This window comes from Patiria miniata, unplaced genomic scaffold (assembly GCF_015706575.1).
Source record: "Patiria miniata isolate m_02_andy unplaced genomic scaffold, ASM1570657v1 HiC_scaffold_14, whole genome shotgun sequence".
NCBI classification, from domain to species: Eukaryota; Metazoa; Echinodermata; class Asteroidea; order Valvatida; family Asterinidae; genus Patiria; species Patiria miniata.
The window spans coordinates 11,865,551-11,879,306 of NW_024037052.1; the positions used below are offsets into that span (position 1 = coordinate 11,865,551).

The window sequence follows — 13,756 nt, forward strand, 5'->3', positions numbered from 1 at the left end:
TTACTCTGAATGTGCACAAAGCCATAGCGTCTTCGCATGAGCATCAGGTGTCATTGGCAGTGTGTTCCAATGTCTCTCCCAGTGCATGGTCTCCCCCAACTCTCCCTTTCTTACCGTTGAGGGGGTAGTTGTGCACGAACCTATGGGTTTGAGTTTTTAATTTCATTGAAATGTTTGTTATATATTTGGACGTCTCCAGACTGAAAAACGTGCAAAATGAAATCGGGCCAACGTTATTCATTCCTAAGCCCACAAAATTCTGATTTTTTTTTCTCTCCAAAATGCAACGTTTGACTGTCTCAGTTTGAATTTTAATGGAAATATTTCATCAGTATTTTGCACTGGAGAGTAGGGGAGGTGTTTTTGCGGGAAGGGTGGGGAAGGGGAGGTGAGAACCATTTTACACCTTAATTAAATAACTAGTTTTAAGTGAATTCCATTGGCTTAGTTAACATTAACCTTCCCAAATCCTGTTTGCAAAATGCAGGATTTTGCAGGATTGAGGCATATGGCAAAAATGTGTGGCTGATTTTGGAGGATGCATTGTGTCAAGGTCTTTGGCCGGATCTTATGTTTTTTATGCTCAGCTGTGCATAAATTTAGGCCTAGATTATACTTGAAATCCTCCGCACTGCTCCAGGATGTCACTGGCTGTGCCTCAACATATGACAATGATTGCTGGAGGGTTTGCAGGATGAGGCAGTGGTCACCCCTCCAAGGACCACATTCAAGGAAAAACACATGATTTTGGAGGATTTAGGCTGTATTCAATTTTTACATGGAGGCAGTTGGAGGATTTTGCAGGATTGAGATTGCATCCTAGCAAAAATGCCCGGGGAGTAAGGGCAGTCTTGTAGTTCTTTCAGCCATTTATTAGTGTAAAAACATGATGGTCACTTTTTATTATTAGGCATTGATAGTTCCATTGTTTTACGTACTTTCAGGGTTCGCCAATCTTCATTGAGCGTTCCGGCTGCACCTACTTCTTCGAGTGGCACAGCACGGTGGCCTGCAAGAACCTGGCCACAGCGGCCGTCCATGAAGTGCCCTGCTCCGTCTACGACAACAACAACAAGAAACGAGACTTGACGCCGCTCATCAAGCAACAAGGGGGTTACAAAGTAGACTCGGACGCAACCGACCAAGACCTGTATATCAATGTATGCAGGGATATCACACCAGGTATGCGTGGTGTCTTGTACCCATGGGGCTGGGGAGGGGTGCACATTGACCCTCCCCCTTCCTTGGCCCCTCCCCTTTTTTTACCCATCTTGAGCCATTTTATTTTTCATTTCCTGTATGGTTCATAAGAAGAACTTGGGTAGTCCTTTAAAATTGGCTTTTGATTCGAAACTTTATATTTTGGGATTGCACTCCCAAAGAACACCAGCTTTACAGGTATATAGGATTACTGCTGGGCAAGTAATTCGATTACTCAAGTATTTGCAAGTCGTTTATGGTACTCGCTTTACTCATGGTTTTTCATCTACTGGAGTACTCGTCCTGGCATGAGTTGAAGCAGGTACTCGCGAGTAGCAATTTAGGGTTAAGGGTTCCTGGTTTATTACGTCCCCTGCAAACGGGGAATTACTCCCTCCACCTCTCTCTCCCTAGGATTCCATTTGTCCAAAAAAAAATTCAAGTAAGGCCAAAAAAAAAATACTTCTGCTTCCGGTTTCCCTACCTACCCTATTCTGACAGCCCCTACTCTAATTTTTTTTATGGGAAAAATGAGAAAAAACACCCAAAACCATCAATTTCTACCCTTTACCCTTGACTACACGCAGATGCCTCCATATGATCAGAAACAGAACTTTTTTTTTTTTTTTTGCCTAAATGACTCAAAATGTCTCACAGAAGGGATATCTCACCACAAATATTGATTCACAAGAGTCCTTTCAACAGTATTTGTACCATATTTCTTACCCAAACCCCATACATGTATGTTTCAATACTCCAGTGTGTACACTGGAGCGTAAATTGTACAATGGCCCGTGCGCAACCGCCAATTCAAGATCAACATACGGTCCACCTCCACAGACCTCACAGACTTTGTGTGTGTGTACAAAAGGCATGAGGGATTAGCGTGTTTAGACGTCACCCAGAGGCGAGTCAAGGCAATCTTGACGTCTTAACCCATCAGCCGTGCCTGTGGATAAAAAAACAGCCAGTGCGTGTTATCACATCCTTCGACACGAACTGGAAAGATAATTAACACTTGTTATTGATACACAGATGAGCCAACTGCCGATTGCCCCTCCGGCAGCGCGGCATGTAGGATCACGCATTCCACTGGTGCTGACGGCGCCGTTACCCACAGCGTCGCTAGCGTGGGCGAGGCCTTCCATCGCTTGCAGACTATTAGCCATGAGCAGTTGGAGCTACGTTACAACGTCAGCACTACCCCAGCGGATTGCCTCAGCTCTCCACAGGTCACCATCGAGTTTGTGTGTCCTCGGGAAGATGGCAGAAATGAAGGGGTAATTAAAGAAACATAACCGAATTCCCAATTCCAGTAAACCCCTTTTCCAGTTTACCCTCAAATTTAGTGACAGTGAAAGAAATTTGCGCCTACTCATGCAGTGGTGGATCTAGGGGCGGGTGAAGGGGGGGGGGAAGGGTTGCAACCTTCTTTTTTTGTATTCTACAGTTGTATTGACTCGTGCATCAAATTTTTGTTGAATTATAATATAAATTGAAGAGTCTCCAATATTTGAAATTTGCCAGCACCCGAACGCACATTTTTGCCCAGTTGTGGATTGCGCTTGTGAGTCGGACCATAGTCAGACCCAACTATGTATCAGTGTTGTAGTATTCGTACTCGACATGTCAAAATTCTACTCGATCTTTAAAGTACTCGTACTTGAAGAGCAGTACTCGGAGGGGGGAAATGTTATAGCTTCACTTACCATGGCCTTATTTTATAGAAACTTTCAGTTTGAAATTGATTGGCTTGTGGAGAAATCGAGATTTCCTGATTTTCCTCTGTGCAAGTCCGGGCAAACACATTTACAAGCTAACCGTGAGTGGGTCTGTATATCGGTCTGACTGGGCCTGGGCCAATTACGCACAATAAACCATTTGCCGTATGGCTGTATTCGGAAATGCAAGTACTCGTACTCGTACTTGTACTCGGAAGTACAAGTACTTGTACTCGTACTCGGAAGTACTCGTACTCGTACTCGGAGACCCGTTCTTATACTCGGAGGTACAAGTACTGGTACTCGTACTCGGCAACCTAAGTACTCGGCAGTACTAGGTATTCGGAAAGTACTCGACTACAACACTGCTATGTATGCACTTAATCGTCAGCTGGTTTACAGGTGTTTGTGCCCTCACGCTGCAGACAAAAGTTTCAAAACCATTTCCCACATTCTCGTTTAAAAAATAATTCACTAGAATTCTCTTACATAAATTGTAATTCTAAAAACTGAACAATATAGTATCAGAAAATCTGCTTGATTCGGGATGGTTCTGGCTGAAAATTTATTTTCTCGCGTGATTATTTTTTATGCACGAAGCCTGTAATCACTCCTATTAAAGCTACGCAGTCTATATAGCTAAGCTACATGCCTCTCAGGACCACCGCAAAATCGACCCACTTGAATGATTACACAAAAACTCTTGAAACATTTCTTAAACCCTTATTCATAAATACCTCAGACAGTTTAGCAATTCCTATTGGTCGAGAGCCCGTCACGTGGCCGGTATTAAACGGATGATAAAGACATGGCTAGCTGGTCTTAAACACTTTTCAAGTGTCACAATAAAATGTGGACTCCTAAAAATCCAGTGCCTCTTATCGTTTCATTGGTTGAACGTTCACAATCCTCACGTAGGCATGCGCAACACTACCAGGGAGTTAGAATTTTATAGTTCTAAATTCAAAACGCAACGCGCCAGGTGCGTTCTGCGCGACATCGCGTAGAACATGATACGCGCGCGTCAATCTCCATAAAAGGGTTGTTTTCATCTTACTCGCCAGCTGAACACTCCATTATTTTGCAGGAGGGATGATTCAAAAAGCATAAAGTGAATTTGTTGAACAAAATCGGGATGTTTTGAACGAATTATATGATTTTTTTTTACGGAAAAGGTATTTATGAATGGGAATAAATATGTACTCCGTCGGTATTTATCACTCTGTTTAATACCACTTAGAGTCTGGGTGCTGATAATTACCCTCGCCTCCGGCTCGGGTAATTATCAGCACCCAGACTCTAAGTGGTATTAAACAGAGTGATAAAAACCTCCGGAGCACACATTTATTCCCTTAGTATTAACTGTGCCCAAATATAGCAATTTTTTAAGACTTTATTGGATGAGTTGGCAAACATTTGAGTTGATTTTATCAATGCATGTGAAGTTGAGTTGGTCAACAGATGAGCTAGTACAAAGGTCAAGTTGGTACAACAGCAGGAATGGCAAATGGTCCAGTTGGTTCGAGTCCAGTTGGCAAACGGTCAAGATAATTGCAAACCGTAAAGAGTACATATATAGAAAGGGTTTGAATTTAAGGACTGATATTGAAATCAACACAGTAAACATGCAGCAGTTTGTCGTCAACGTATATGTGGAATCAATTTTTTCTTGTTGTACTTAATTTTTGTGTGGCCTTTTATTTTCAGAGTCAAAATCCCAAGCTCCTGTCCAGCACCAACTGCCACTATGAGGTGCAGTGGGTGACTGAGTTTGCTTGCGAGGCAGAGATGCTGACCACAGACACCTGTGCCTTCACTAATGACAAGCACGGCATCGATCTGGACCTCAGCCCGCTAACCGACAAACAAAGTCAGTGGCATTCTGAATTTTGTTTTAATGATACCACCGTTTCTTATGGTGATTGAATGAATGCCATAGACCATTATCATGTTGCGGCCATTTGGATTTTTCCCATTCAAAACGTAATCAAAGCGAGGCTGGAAGAAAAAAAGTCTGGTTCCTTTTTGCACAAAAATATCATCATTCAGTTCTGTTATTGGATACAGGGAACATGACTGAAATGATAAAGGTCTATATTGAGCCAATAAAGTTGCTATAAGATACCTATGGGGGTATAACATACTTGAATTTAAGGTTATTGGCAAAATTGACAGCTTAAAAATTACATTTTAATTTATGTCTTTTGTATATTGAAGTGAAGTTACTGTGAACATCAGTGAACAGAATTTGTCTAGTATTTGTACCCAGAAAATCATATCATTACAGCATCATTGTTTGCTCAAGTGGCTCAAATGGCCTTTTATTACAACTGTTCAAATATTAAAATCGCAAAAACTGACTAGGTGAATTGTAATAATTTGAAAGTTGGTCAAAGAAAACCTTGTTTTTGCATCTTATTAAATCAATTTTAGTCATGATTATGTTTTGAAATATAACAAAAAAATGACAATATTTGCAAACTTGTGCTTTAAATCACAGCCCGGTGAACAGTTCGTAAAGGGGATCTGTTAGATGCATTTTACTTTTATTCTTAAACTTTTCATCGCAGAGCAACACCCTAAAGTTGCCGAGGCTTCAGGCTACAAATATTGGATGGATGTTTGTCAGGACATGGCCATCGGTTGCCTGGATGAGGACCATAACGGAGCCGTGTGTCAAGAATCGGTGCCCGGAGGAAACCGTCTCGTTGCTGGCGTCAGTAAAAACCACGTGCTTAGGTAAGAGACGTCCACTCTACATTACAGCTAAGCGGAAAAATATTACTTATCAGATTTAAAAGCTGAGTACCAGTAACAAGCAGAGTACATGGTATGACATTTTGGCTGGTCAGCTGTTCATGCCAAGCAGATAACTTCTGTGCTTAAATAATTCGGGCGATTCACAATGCAGTGCGCCACCAAGAGTTTGCCATGGAGAGTCCATTTTTCAAGTTTACGGTCGACAAAACATGACCCATTTGAATGAGTGTCAGTAGACAATTTGAGCTAATATGTTATAGATTGGGGCATAGCATTCTGCCGCCTTACAAAAAACACCATAGTGATAAGAAGAAAAGAAAAGGGCAAACAGATCCTCGAATCATACGCTTACGAAACTACTGACAGGAAAAACTAACGATTTCACATGTCCCGCGCTGCGAATTTGTCGACCATTTCCCACAATGCACTGGGAAAAATGAACTTTCCGTGGCAAACTCTTGGCGGCGCACTGCATCGTGAATCGCCCGAATTGTGATGCGATCAAGCTAAAATGAGTCGTTTGTCAGCAATGATTTGAAGATACTGCCTAAAGTAGGTCAGCATGGGGTCTATTGCTCTATTGTGTTTTCTACCCCATAAGAAACCATGTACATGTACACAAGTGTTTGTATGTCGTAGCTGTGAAATACACTAATAAGGTTAGCACAGCTGTTTGCTACAATTATCACAACTGTTTTACACACTGTAAGTACAGTAAACTGCGGCTAAACCGACATTGTACAACTCGTCAAATCGCTCAAGTTGGCCGTCTGACTGAAGTCCCGATTGTCCGTAATGCATTTCCATTGAATTTTTTATTTCTAAGTCGGCTTTTATAAGTCGCCATTTCGCTCAAGTCGTCGTGTTACTCTCGGTACCCTTTCCACAAAAAGCATTACAAAATCCTTTGTGTAAGTCGGCATTCAACAAATCACGCATTGGCATCGACTTCCTGTACTGCGGTTGGCAAAGTGTCGAGTGAAAAGTGGTTTCGCACGGCCCGTAATCGCTGCATGCATCGTTGTCAAAAAAGGGTTTCTTACTGCATACATCGCATGTGCATCGTGAGCATATCAATACCAGTACCCCCTCTAGGCTGTACGCATGCGCTTTGTCCATTTTGGGGGTCATCTTATTGAATGACTACTGCATGCTGCAGTCAATGCGTGCGTGGTATATACCGGACCACGCACGCATTTAATTCATTACTGTGCACGTACATATGTATCGTGGTCTCCACTATCAATACCCCAAACGTGATGATGCAATTCTAGGATTGATGTGCTGGATTCAACTCGAGCATTAAGGAGATAATCCAGGGTAAATCGAAGCCATTTAGTGCAATGAATCATGTGTGCAAAAGACCATTCAATGTAAGTAGGCAAAATGACGACTTACAGCAGATATCGGCATTCGCGTAAGTCGTCACAAATTCTCGGGTCCCGAGAGTGCCGGTTTAGCCAGAGTTTACTGTATTACTATGAAATTTGCCCCTGTGTAATTGAGAATTTGCTGAGCTTGATAGGCAATCTTTTCTGATTTTTTGTTTTTGTTTTTCATCCAGTTACGCTGATGGAGAACTGACGCTGACCTACAAGGGCGGAGATGTATGCAATCATAATCAGTTCCCCCGGACATCTGTCATCTCATTTGAATGCAACAAGACTGCGGGTAAAATGAGAACCACTAAAACTTTACATCGAAAGAACAAATGTCTACTTAAATACTGTTTTGTGTAGATAGAGAATAGACTGCTAAGGTGAATTACACTCGTGTTTTTGGTACACTGGGCAGTCTTCTCACTTATACAAATGTTGTTGTGTTGGGGAAGAGTGTTTAGACAAAATGTGGGTGATTTAAAGGCATGAACAATCATTTTCCTTTTCCATAATTCATAAATAACTGAGACAGCTTACCCATTCCTGTTGGTCGAGAGCCCGTTTTTAACGGTCGATAAAGACCAGCTGGCTGGTCTTAAACACTTTTCCAACGTCACATAGAATTTGGACTCTTATGAAATCCAGTGCCTTTTAGTTTCCATTTTATTGGTTGAACGTTCACAATGCTCACTTAGGCATGCACAGTGCTACCAGTGAGTCAGTGTTTCAGAGTCCTAAATAAATACTACACTGGCACAGCTGCGTTCTGCGCCACATTGTGCAGTATGCACGATGCGTGCGCAAATTTCCATATAAGGAGTTGTTTTCGACATGGACATACCATAAAAAAGCTAGAGGGGTGTTTCGAAAAAGAAAAAAAAAGTAAAATTGTTGAGCAAAATAGTTGCAAATATATAATTTGTTACTTGTTTTGACTTTTGGACCGAACATTTTTGATATTTTGACTGAAAAGGTATTTATGAATGGGAATAAATAAGTGCTTGGCCGGTATTACACACTGTGTTTAAGACTGATTGGAGTCTTGATAATGGATATTGATAATAGAGCTTGCTATTGATAATAGAGCTTGCTATAGACCAAATCGTGTTTCGTGATCAAAAGGTTGTGCATGGTTTTTTCCATGTTTTCTCATAAAGTGTAATATCCACTGAGCTGAAACTTCAACAGGTTAGGTTTTGAAAATACTTCTTTGGATTTTGAGTGGTGTTTTTATTGGAATCGAACAAAATGCCTGAAAAGCAAATGATCATATGGGCTCCATGCGCCAACAAAAGAGGGCGCCGTTTTACCTAGCAACGACGTCCCATGGGCGGGACACATACATTTCGCTGGTTGACGTGCGCACAGTTTCTTGTGTGTGACCCACGTACACCAGGAGAATGTACACGGCAATGTGTGCGGCAAAAATAATATTGCAGTCAGGCAAGATGGCATCGTTCGGTCACCCCCAAGTGTACATTCTTTGCCGGTGAGGGGGTACTTGTGAACGGAGCGGATATGCCTTTAAATTACTATTAATTTGGCGTTTCTTTTTCAGGTGTAGGCAACCCTACTTTTGTGACGGAGACCGAGTGCACGTATTTATTTGAGTGGCAGACAGAGTACGCCTGCCTGGACCACCCGCTGGGCAAGACCTGCCGCGTGGACGTCGGCAACCAGCACTACGACCTCTCACCCCTGGTCCGAGAGTTCGGGTCCAACTGGCAGGCCCTGGACGGCCAGCACGACCACTCAGCAACGACGGAAGGCGAGTACTTCATCAACGTCTGTGCTGAGATCCTGCCGGAGGGGCTGCACGACCATCCGCCGTGTCCTGAGAAATCGGCAGCGTGTTTAATTGGTAAACATTCTTTTATCTACTCTTAGATGGCAATCTCTAAGTGAAAGTCGAGATTTTCACTTAACTATTTTAGTATATATAAGAGTTTAACATCAAAATTGCCTTCTCAACTTTGTAACTGTTTTCATTTTGTTTCTGGTACCCACTCATACAATACCAGGTCTGTTTCTTAAGGTAATCTAGTTCCTTCGTTATCCAAATCTAACTCAATAAAACATAAATGTGCGTCTCGTGGAGTTAATTCTTTCAATAACCTCCTTGTGACACTTAAACATCTGTTGCCTCCCACTTTTGCCAGTTTTAAGCGCCTCTACACGAACCTGACAGATTAATATTATATGGTACATGTATGTCTTGTTTTTGTCTTTTTACTGCCAATGTAACAACCCTGATTAACCTTGTCTCATTTTACTGTTTATTAATCTTTTTAATCATATCTTTGTAATGATTTTATTGCTTGTTCTATTTCTATGCCTGTTGTAACTGCTGGACACCTTTAAAAAACAGTGTTCCACTGAAAGGTCTCCCCAGGATAAACAAGAAAAAAAAAAAAAAAAAAAAATAAATAAATAAATAAAAGATCTTATTACAGCTCATTCCATTACTGGACTGAGCCCAGTCTAATGTGGCTTTTGCGAACACCCAGATTCCCGGGTTTGCATTCACCCTACTGAGATAATGGTTCCTCAATCAGTAAACGACCATAAATATGTTCGCACATTTTGTAACTAATACAGCGGGAGTGCAGTGGTTTGTCCTTGCTAAACAGTAAGGCCATCCCCAATGTATGTGCGTCGTTGTCCAGAGCCACCTGCCTCCCATCAGAATTTGAGTGACGAGTGACGAACCAGTTAAGTGCTGGAGAGCTTCTGGCATCTAAGGAAGCCACATTAGACTGGGCTCGGTCCAGTAATGCATATTTATGAACCACGTGTGCTTCTTTCAGTGGTCGATGTTCCAACGCGTCGGGGAAGTAAAAATGCTGCCTCCACACACATCACACATACTTTCGCCTACTTTATGACTACCTGCGAATGCTTTAAGGTAGTCCATTGTAGGACCTTGTTGGGTTTATAACACACTTACAGTGAACTATTCCTTGCTCTTGACAAAAAAATGTGATGATTTAATTGTTTTATTTGTGTGCAGCCCATGGAGATAATGCCATTAGTCTTGGCCAATACAAGGAGTCACCGGTTTTCCGTAATGGCCACATTACACTGACGTACTACAACGGAACTGACTGCAATGGCAAAGCAATGACTGTCATTACATTCATATGTGCTTACGGTAAGTGTGGCTTGTTGCAGACAATATTTGCTGTTCCGAGATAGCAAAACAGGGATAATGTGTGCAAAATTATGCAATTTATGACAAATGGTACTGGAAAAAAAAAGTTGCACTTTTGTATACGTGCAAGGTGAGTGTGAACCACAACTTGCACGTATACAAAAGTGCAACTGTTGTCGGTGTCATTTGTCACAAATTGCATAAATTCTCACACATTATCACTGTTTTGGGCCAATTAAAGAGTATGGCTGGATTGCTAAGGAATTTCTGTACTGATCAGTCGTAATTTGAGCAAGATGTGCCCAGTAATTTTTAAGTTAAACAAAGAAGTATTAAGGGGGACTTTCTTTTTTGGTCGAGTGTACATATGCCAAGTTACATTTTTGCCAATTGGGTTCAATATTCTGTCTTAAATTGTAAAAAATTTGGAGCATTGCCAATATGTGTAAGAAATCAGAATGGGTTAACATCAGTAATTCAACTTAGACAAATCTTAACCCATGAGTCCACCTTTGATTCTAAAGTAATAAAAAATACCAAAACTTGTTCTTTCTGGCACCAGGTGATTTGGAGAGTGCGCCCTCGTTCGTCCGTAAATCGTTAGACGGCTGTATGTACGAGTTTGAGTGGAGGACCGCAGCTGCCTGCCCCCTGGGCCACAAATGGGGGACAGACTGCCGGGTGTTTGATGACGATGCTGGTAAGTTTTTAGCTCTTCGCAGAAAAACTTATATCGTTAGAAATGAACAGAAATGGTGAAAAAGAAAACAACGAAACAGTTCTTCTCTGGACCTAAAAAGTGGAACTATCCATAATAATCACTTGTAACCATAGAGCTATATTAAATTACTCGAGCGCTAACTCCTCATTCTTGCACGCGGAGACGCTTTGAAGCTGCTCTGGGCGCAGACATTTTGAATTTATGTGCGTGTTTGTAGAACACAATCAACATAGATGGATTGAATTTTAAAAGTGTACTCTAAATGCAACACGCAAGTAGAAGATACGCAAACAACTTAAGCGCGTCATGACGGTTCAAAAAATGTTACGGTGAAAAGCATCTGCAGCGGAGGGATGCGCACACGTTGCGCTGTTTGCGTAGAGCAAAATGCAACGCTCGTTTGCTGATCGTGTGTTTAGGTTTTGGTCGTATTGGCTTCGATGACGCACCGGTATACGCAGAAATGCAAATAGCCGTACAAAAGCCGTACAAAATTTCCAGTTTTCCATAGGTTTGTGCACAAACATGGATGCGTCCATCAGGCATTACTTTGTACATCGAGTTAGCGCTCTAATATAGCTCTATGCTTGTAACTAATTTGCCCCTAATTTGTTTTCTTTTGTTTTGTCTTGTTGGGCACAAGGGCGGATCCAGGGGGGGGCCAAAGGGGGCCATGGCCCCCCCCCCAAAACGAAACCAATTTTTTTTTTTTTTAATGTGACATCGCAATAAAGGCAGGCAATGAGTACACCACCATCTTTTCCTCAAAAAAAATTGGTTAAAGTGGTCAGAAATTGCCTCAGATCGCACCACAGAGCATCTAGAATCCAAAAATTTTTCGGGGCCCTCACGGGCCCCGAACCCCACGCCGTAATTTTTTAGACCCACTTTTTTGGGGGGGGACCAAATTTTTTTTTGGCCCCCCCCCAAAAAAAAATTGTGTTCTGGATCCGCCCTTGGTTGGGCACATCCACCACAAGCTTGGTTTTTAGGATGATACACCCAAACCTGTTAAAAAAGTCTGACTAGCTGTCCCTTAAATTGTGCTTAAATAAGTTGTGGGATTCGAACTGTTAACCTAAAAGTTGAAAATCCAGCTCCACTACCACAACCAAAGTTTTGTTCTGGTAAAAGTGGAGCAATGTCTTTCAGGTTTTTCAAAATCTGTCATTCCTCTCTGTTTTCCTACGTAGGTTTCTCCTTTGATCTGAGCCGCCTCACGTCGGCCACCAAGTACTACAACATGACAGGCGGCGATTACGATTACTACATCAACGTCTGCGCGCCAATAGTCAACACCCCTTGCAATGAGGAAGGAATCGCGGACGCTGCCGCTTGCCAGGTCAAAAAAGATTCTACTGCTGGGTGAGTCTTGTTTGTGTCTGTAGATACAGGGTGAGTAAAAAAAATGGAGCCCAAATGTCAGGACCATTGTTTTAGTGAAGTTCTGCATGTAGCACTTTCAAAATCTATGATAAGAAAGCCCAATTCATAAGCTTTCCTTTAGTTCAAGAATCATTCAAAATGCTCATGTAATTTTCAAGTTACAGAATTTTAAACATAGCCACCATTTTAAAGTTCTGTCCATGGATCACAGACAGGTAAGTGTTCTTTCAGCAAAAGGAAAACAAATCACATAGGGATATGTGTGATTGTTTTTGTTAGGCTGAAAGAACGCACACCTTTTTTGTGATCTGTGGACAAGTTTAAAATGGTGGTTGTGTTTAAAATTCCGTAACTGGAATAGTACATGAGTGATTTAAAAGATTCCTGTACTTAAAGAAAGCTTATGAATTGGGCTTTCATATCCTAGATTTTGAAAGTGATACATGCAGCACTTCACAAAAACAATAGTCCTGACATTTGGTTTCAGTTTTTTTTACTCACCGTGTAAAATTTTTCCACAACTGTTTTTATAAATTCAAAATCCAATCTAATCACAAGTCATCACAAGTCTGTCCAAGTCATCCACTTGTAGGGGAACGCACCACTTCCTACAAAATCTTTTCTCGTTTGTTTTGTTTCAGTGATAAGTGGGTCCTGGGACGTGTCAACAAAACTTTGGAGTACTTTGACGGAGTTGTCAAGCTGACGTATCTGAACGGAGATCCTTACCATGTCCAGGATGGTTTGGAGCCACCCAAACGAAGGGTAAGAGCGAAGAATAGATGACAGCACACTTTGGTGTGTTCTTTTGTTCTCCCATAAGCATCTATGGGTCTGGATCGGTGTAATAGTTTTAGGTTATTTGGCTGCCCCCCCCCCCCTTCTATGTAAGCTTCCATGAGACTTAAAGATGATTTTTGGGAGACTTGCTGTGTGGAATTTGGTAGAAAGTATTTTAAAATTGATTTTGAAACTCTCTTCTCAAGCTCTGTATAAATGCTTGCAAAATGAGACGGAACTGGGCACAAACAATGCAGTCACATCAGTACGTGATTTCAATAAATTTGTTGAACCATGGAACTGTGGTCAGAGTGTTTTTTTAGTGTGTGTTCTTTGCTAGCGCTTTTCTTTAAAATGGTACATTGGATATTACATGAAATTTTCACCGCATGTATGTCCAAAATACCAGCCTATATTACATATCTCATTTGCACTTGTTTTGATAATTGCTACAGTTTTTAATATTTTCTTTAAAGCTATAGTCCATCATTTGCAGCCATCCGAAAAGTAACTGGCGTAATTATTGTTGAAAAACAAACTTGGTTGAAAGATAGTGAGGGAACTAAACTCCCTGTGAAATTATTCTTTCTGGGAAGCTGTCATTTTGAAGTAATCAACGAAAAAGGGCATTTCCAACGGTGATTCTTAAGAAGCACCG

At 41.5% G+C, this 13,756-nt stretch overlaps 1 protein-coding gene across 2 annotated transcripts in view; it reads left to right on the top strand.

The window, feature by feature from the left end:
* Positions 1-13,756, top strand: part of LOC119722071 (cation-independent mannose-6-phosphate receptor-like) — a 56,675-nt gene that overhangs the window by 3,223 nt on the left and 39,696 nt on the right. For both annotated transcript variants that reach the window (XM_038192076.1, XM_038192077.1), the window contains exons 3-12: positions 945-1,182; positions 2,236-2,480; positions 4,629-4,791; positions 5,492-5,660; positions 7,246-7,352; positions 8,619-8,921; positions 10,071-10,211; positions 10,774-10,911; positions 12,126-12,297; positions 12,960-13,083. In XM_038192076.1, the coding sequence (XP_038048004.1) occupies positions 945-1,182; positions 2,236-2,480; positions 4,629-4,791; positions 5,492-5,660; positions 7,246-7,352; positions 8,619-8,921; positions 10,071-10,211; positions 10,774-10,911; positions 12,126-12,297; positions 12,960-13,083 (1,800 nt within the window). The remainder of the gene's footprint in view (positions 1-944; positions 1,183-2,235; positions 2,481-4,628; positions 4,792-5,491; positions 5,661-7,245; positions 7,353-8,618; positions 8,922-10,070; positions 10,212-10,773; positions 10,912-12,125; positions 12,298-12,959; positions 13,084-13,756) is intronic.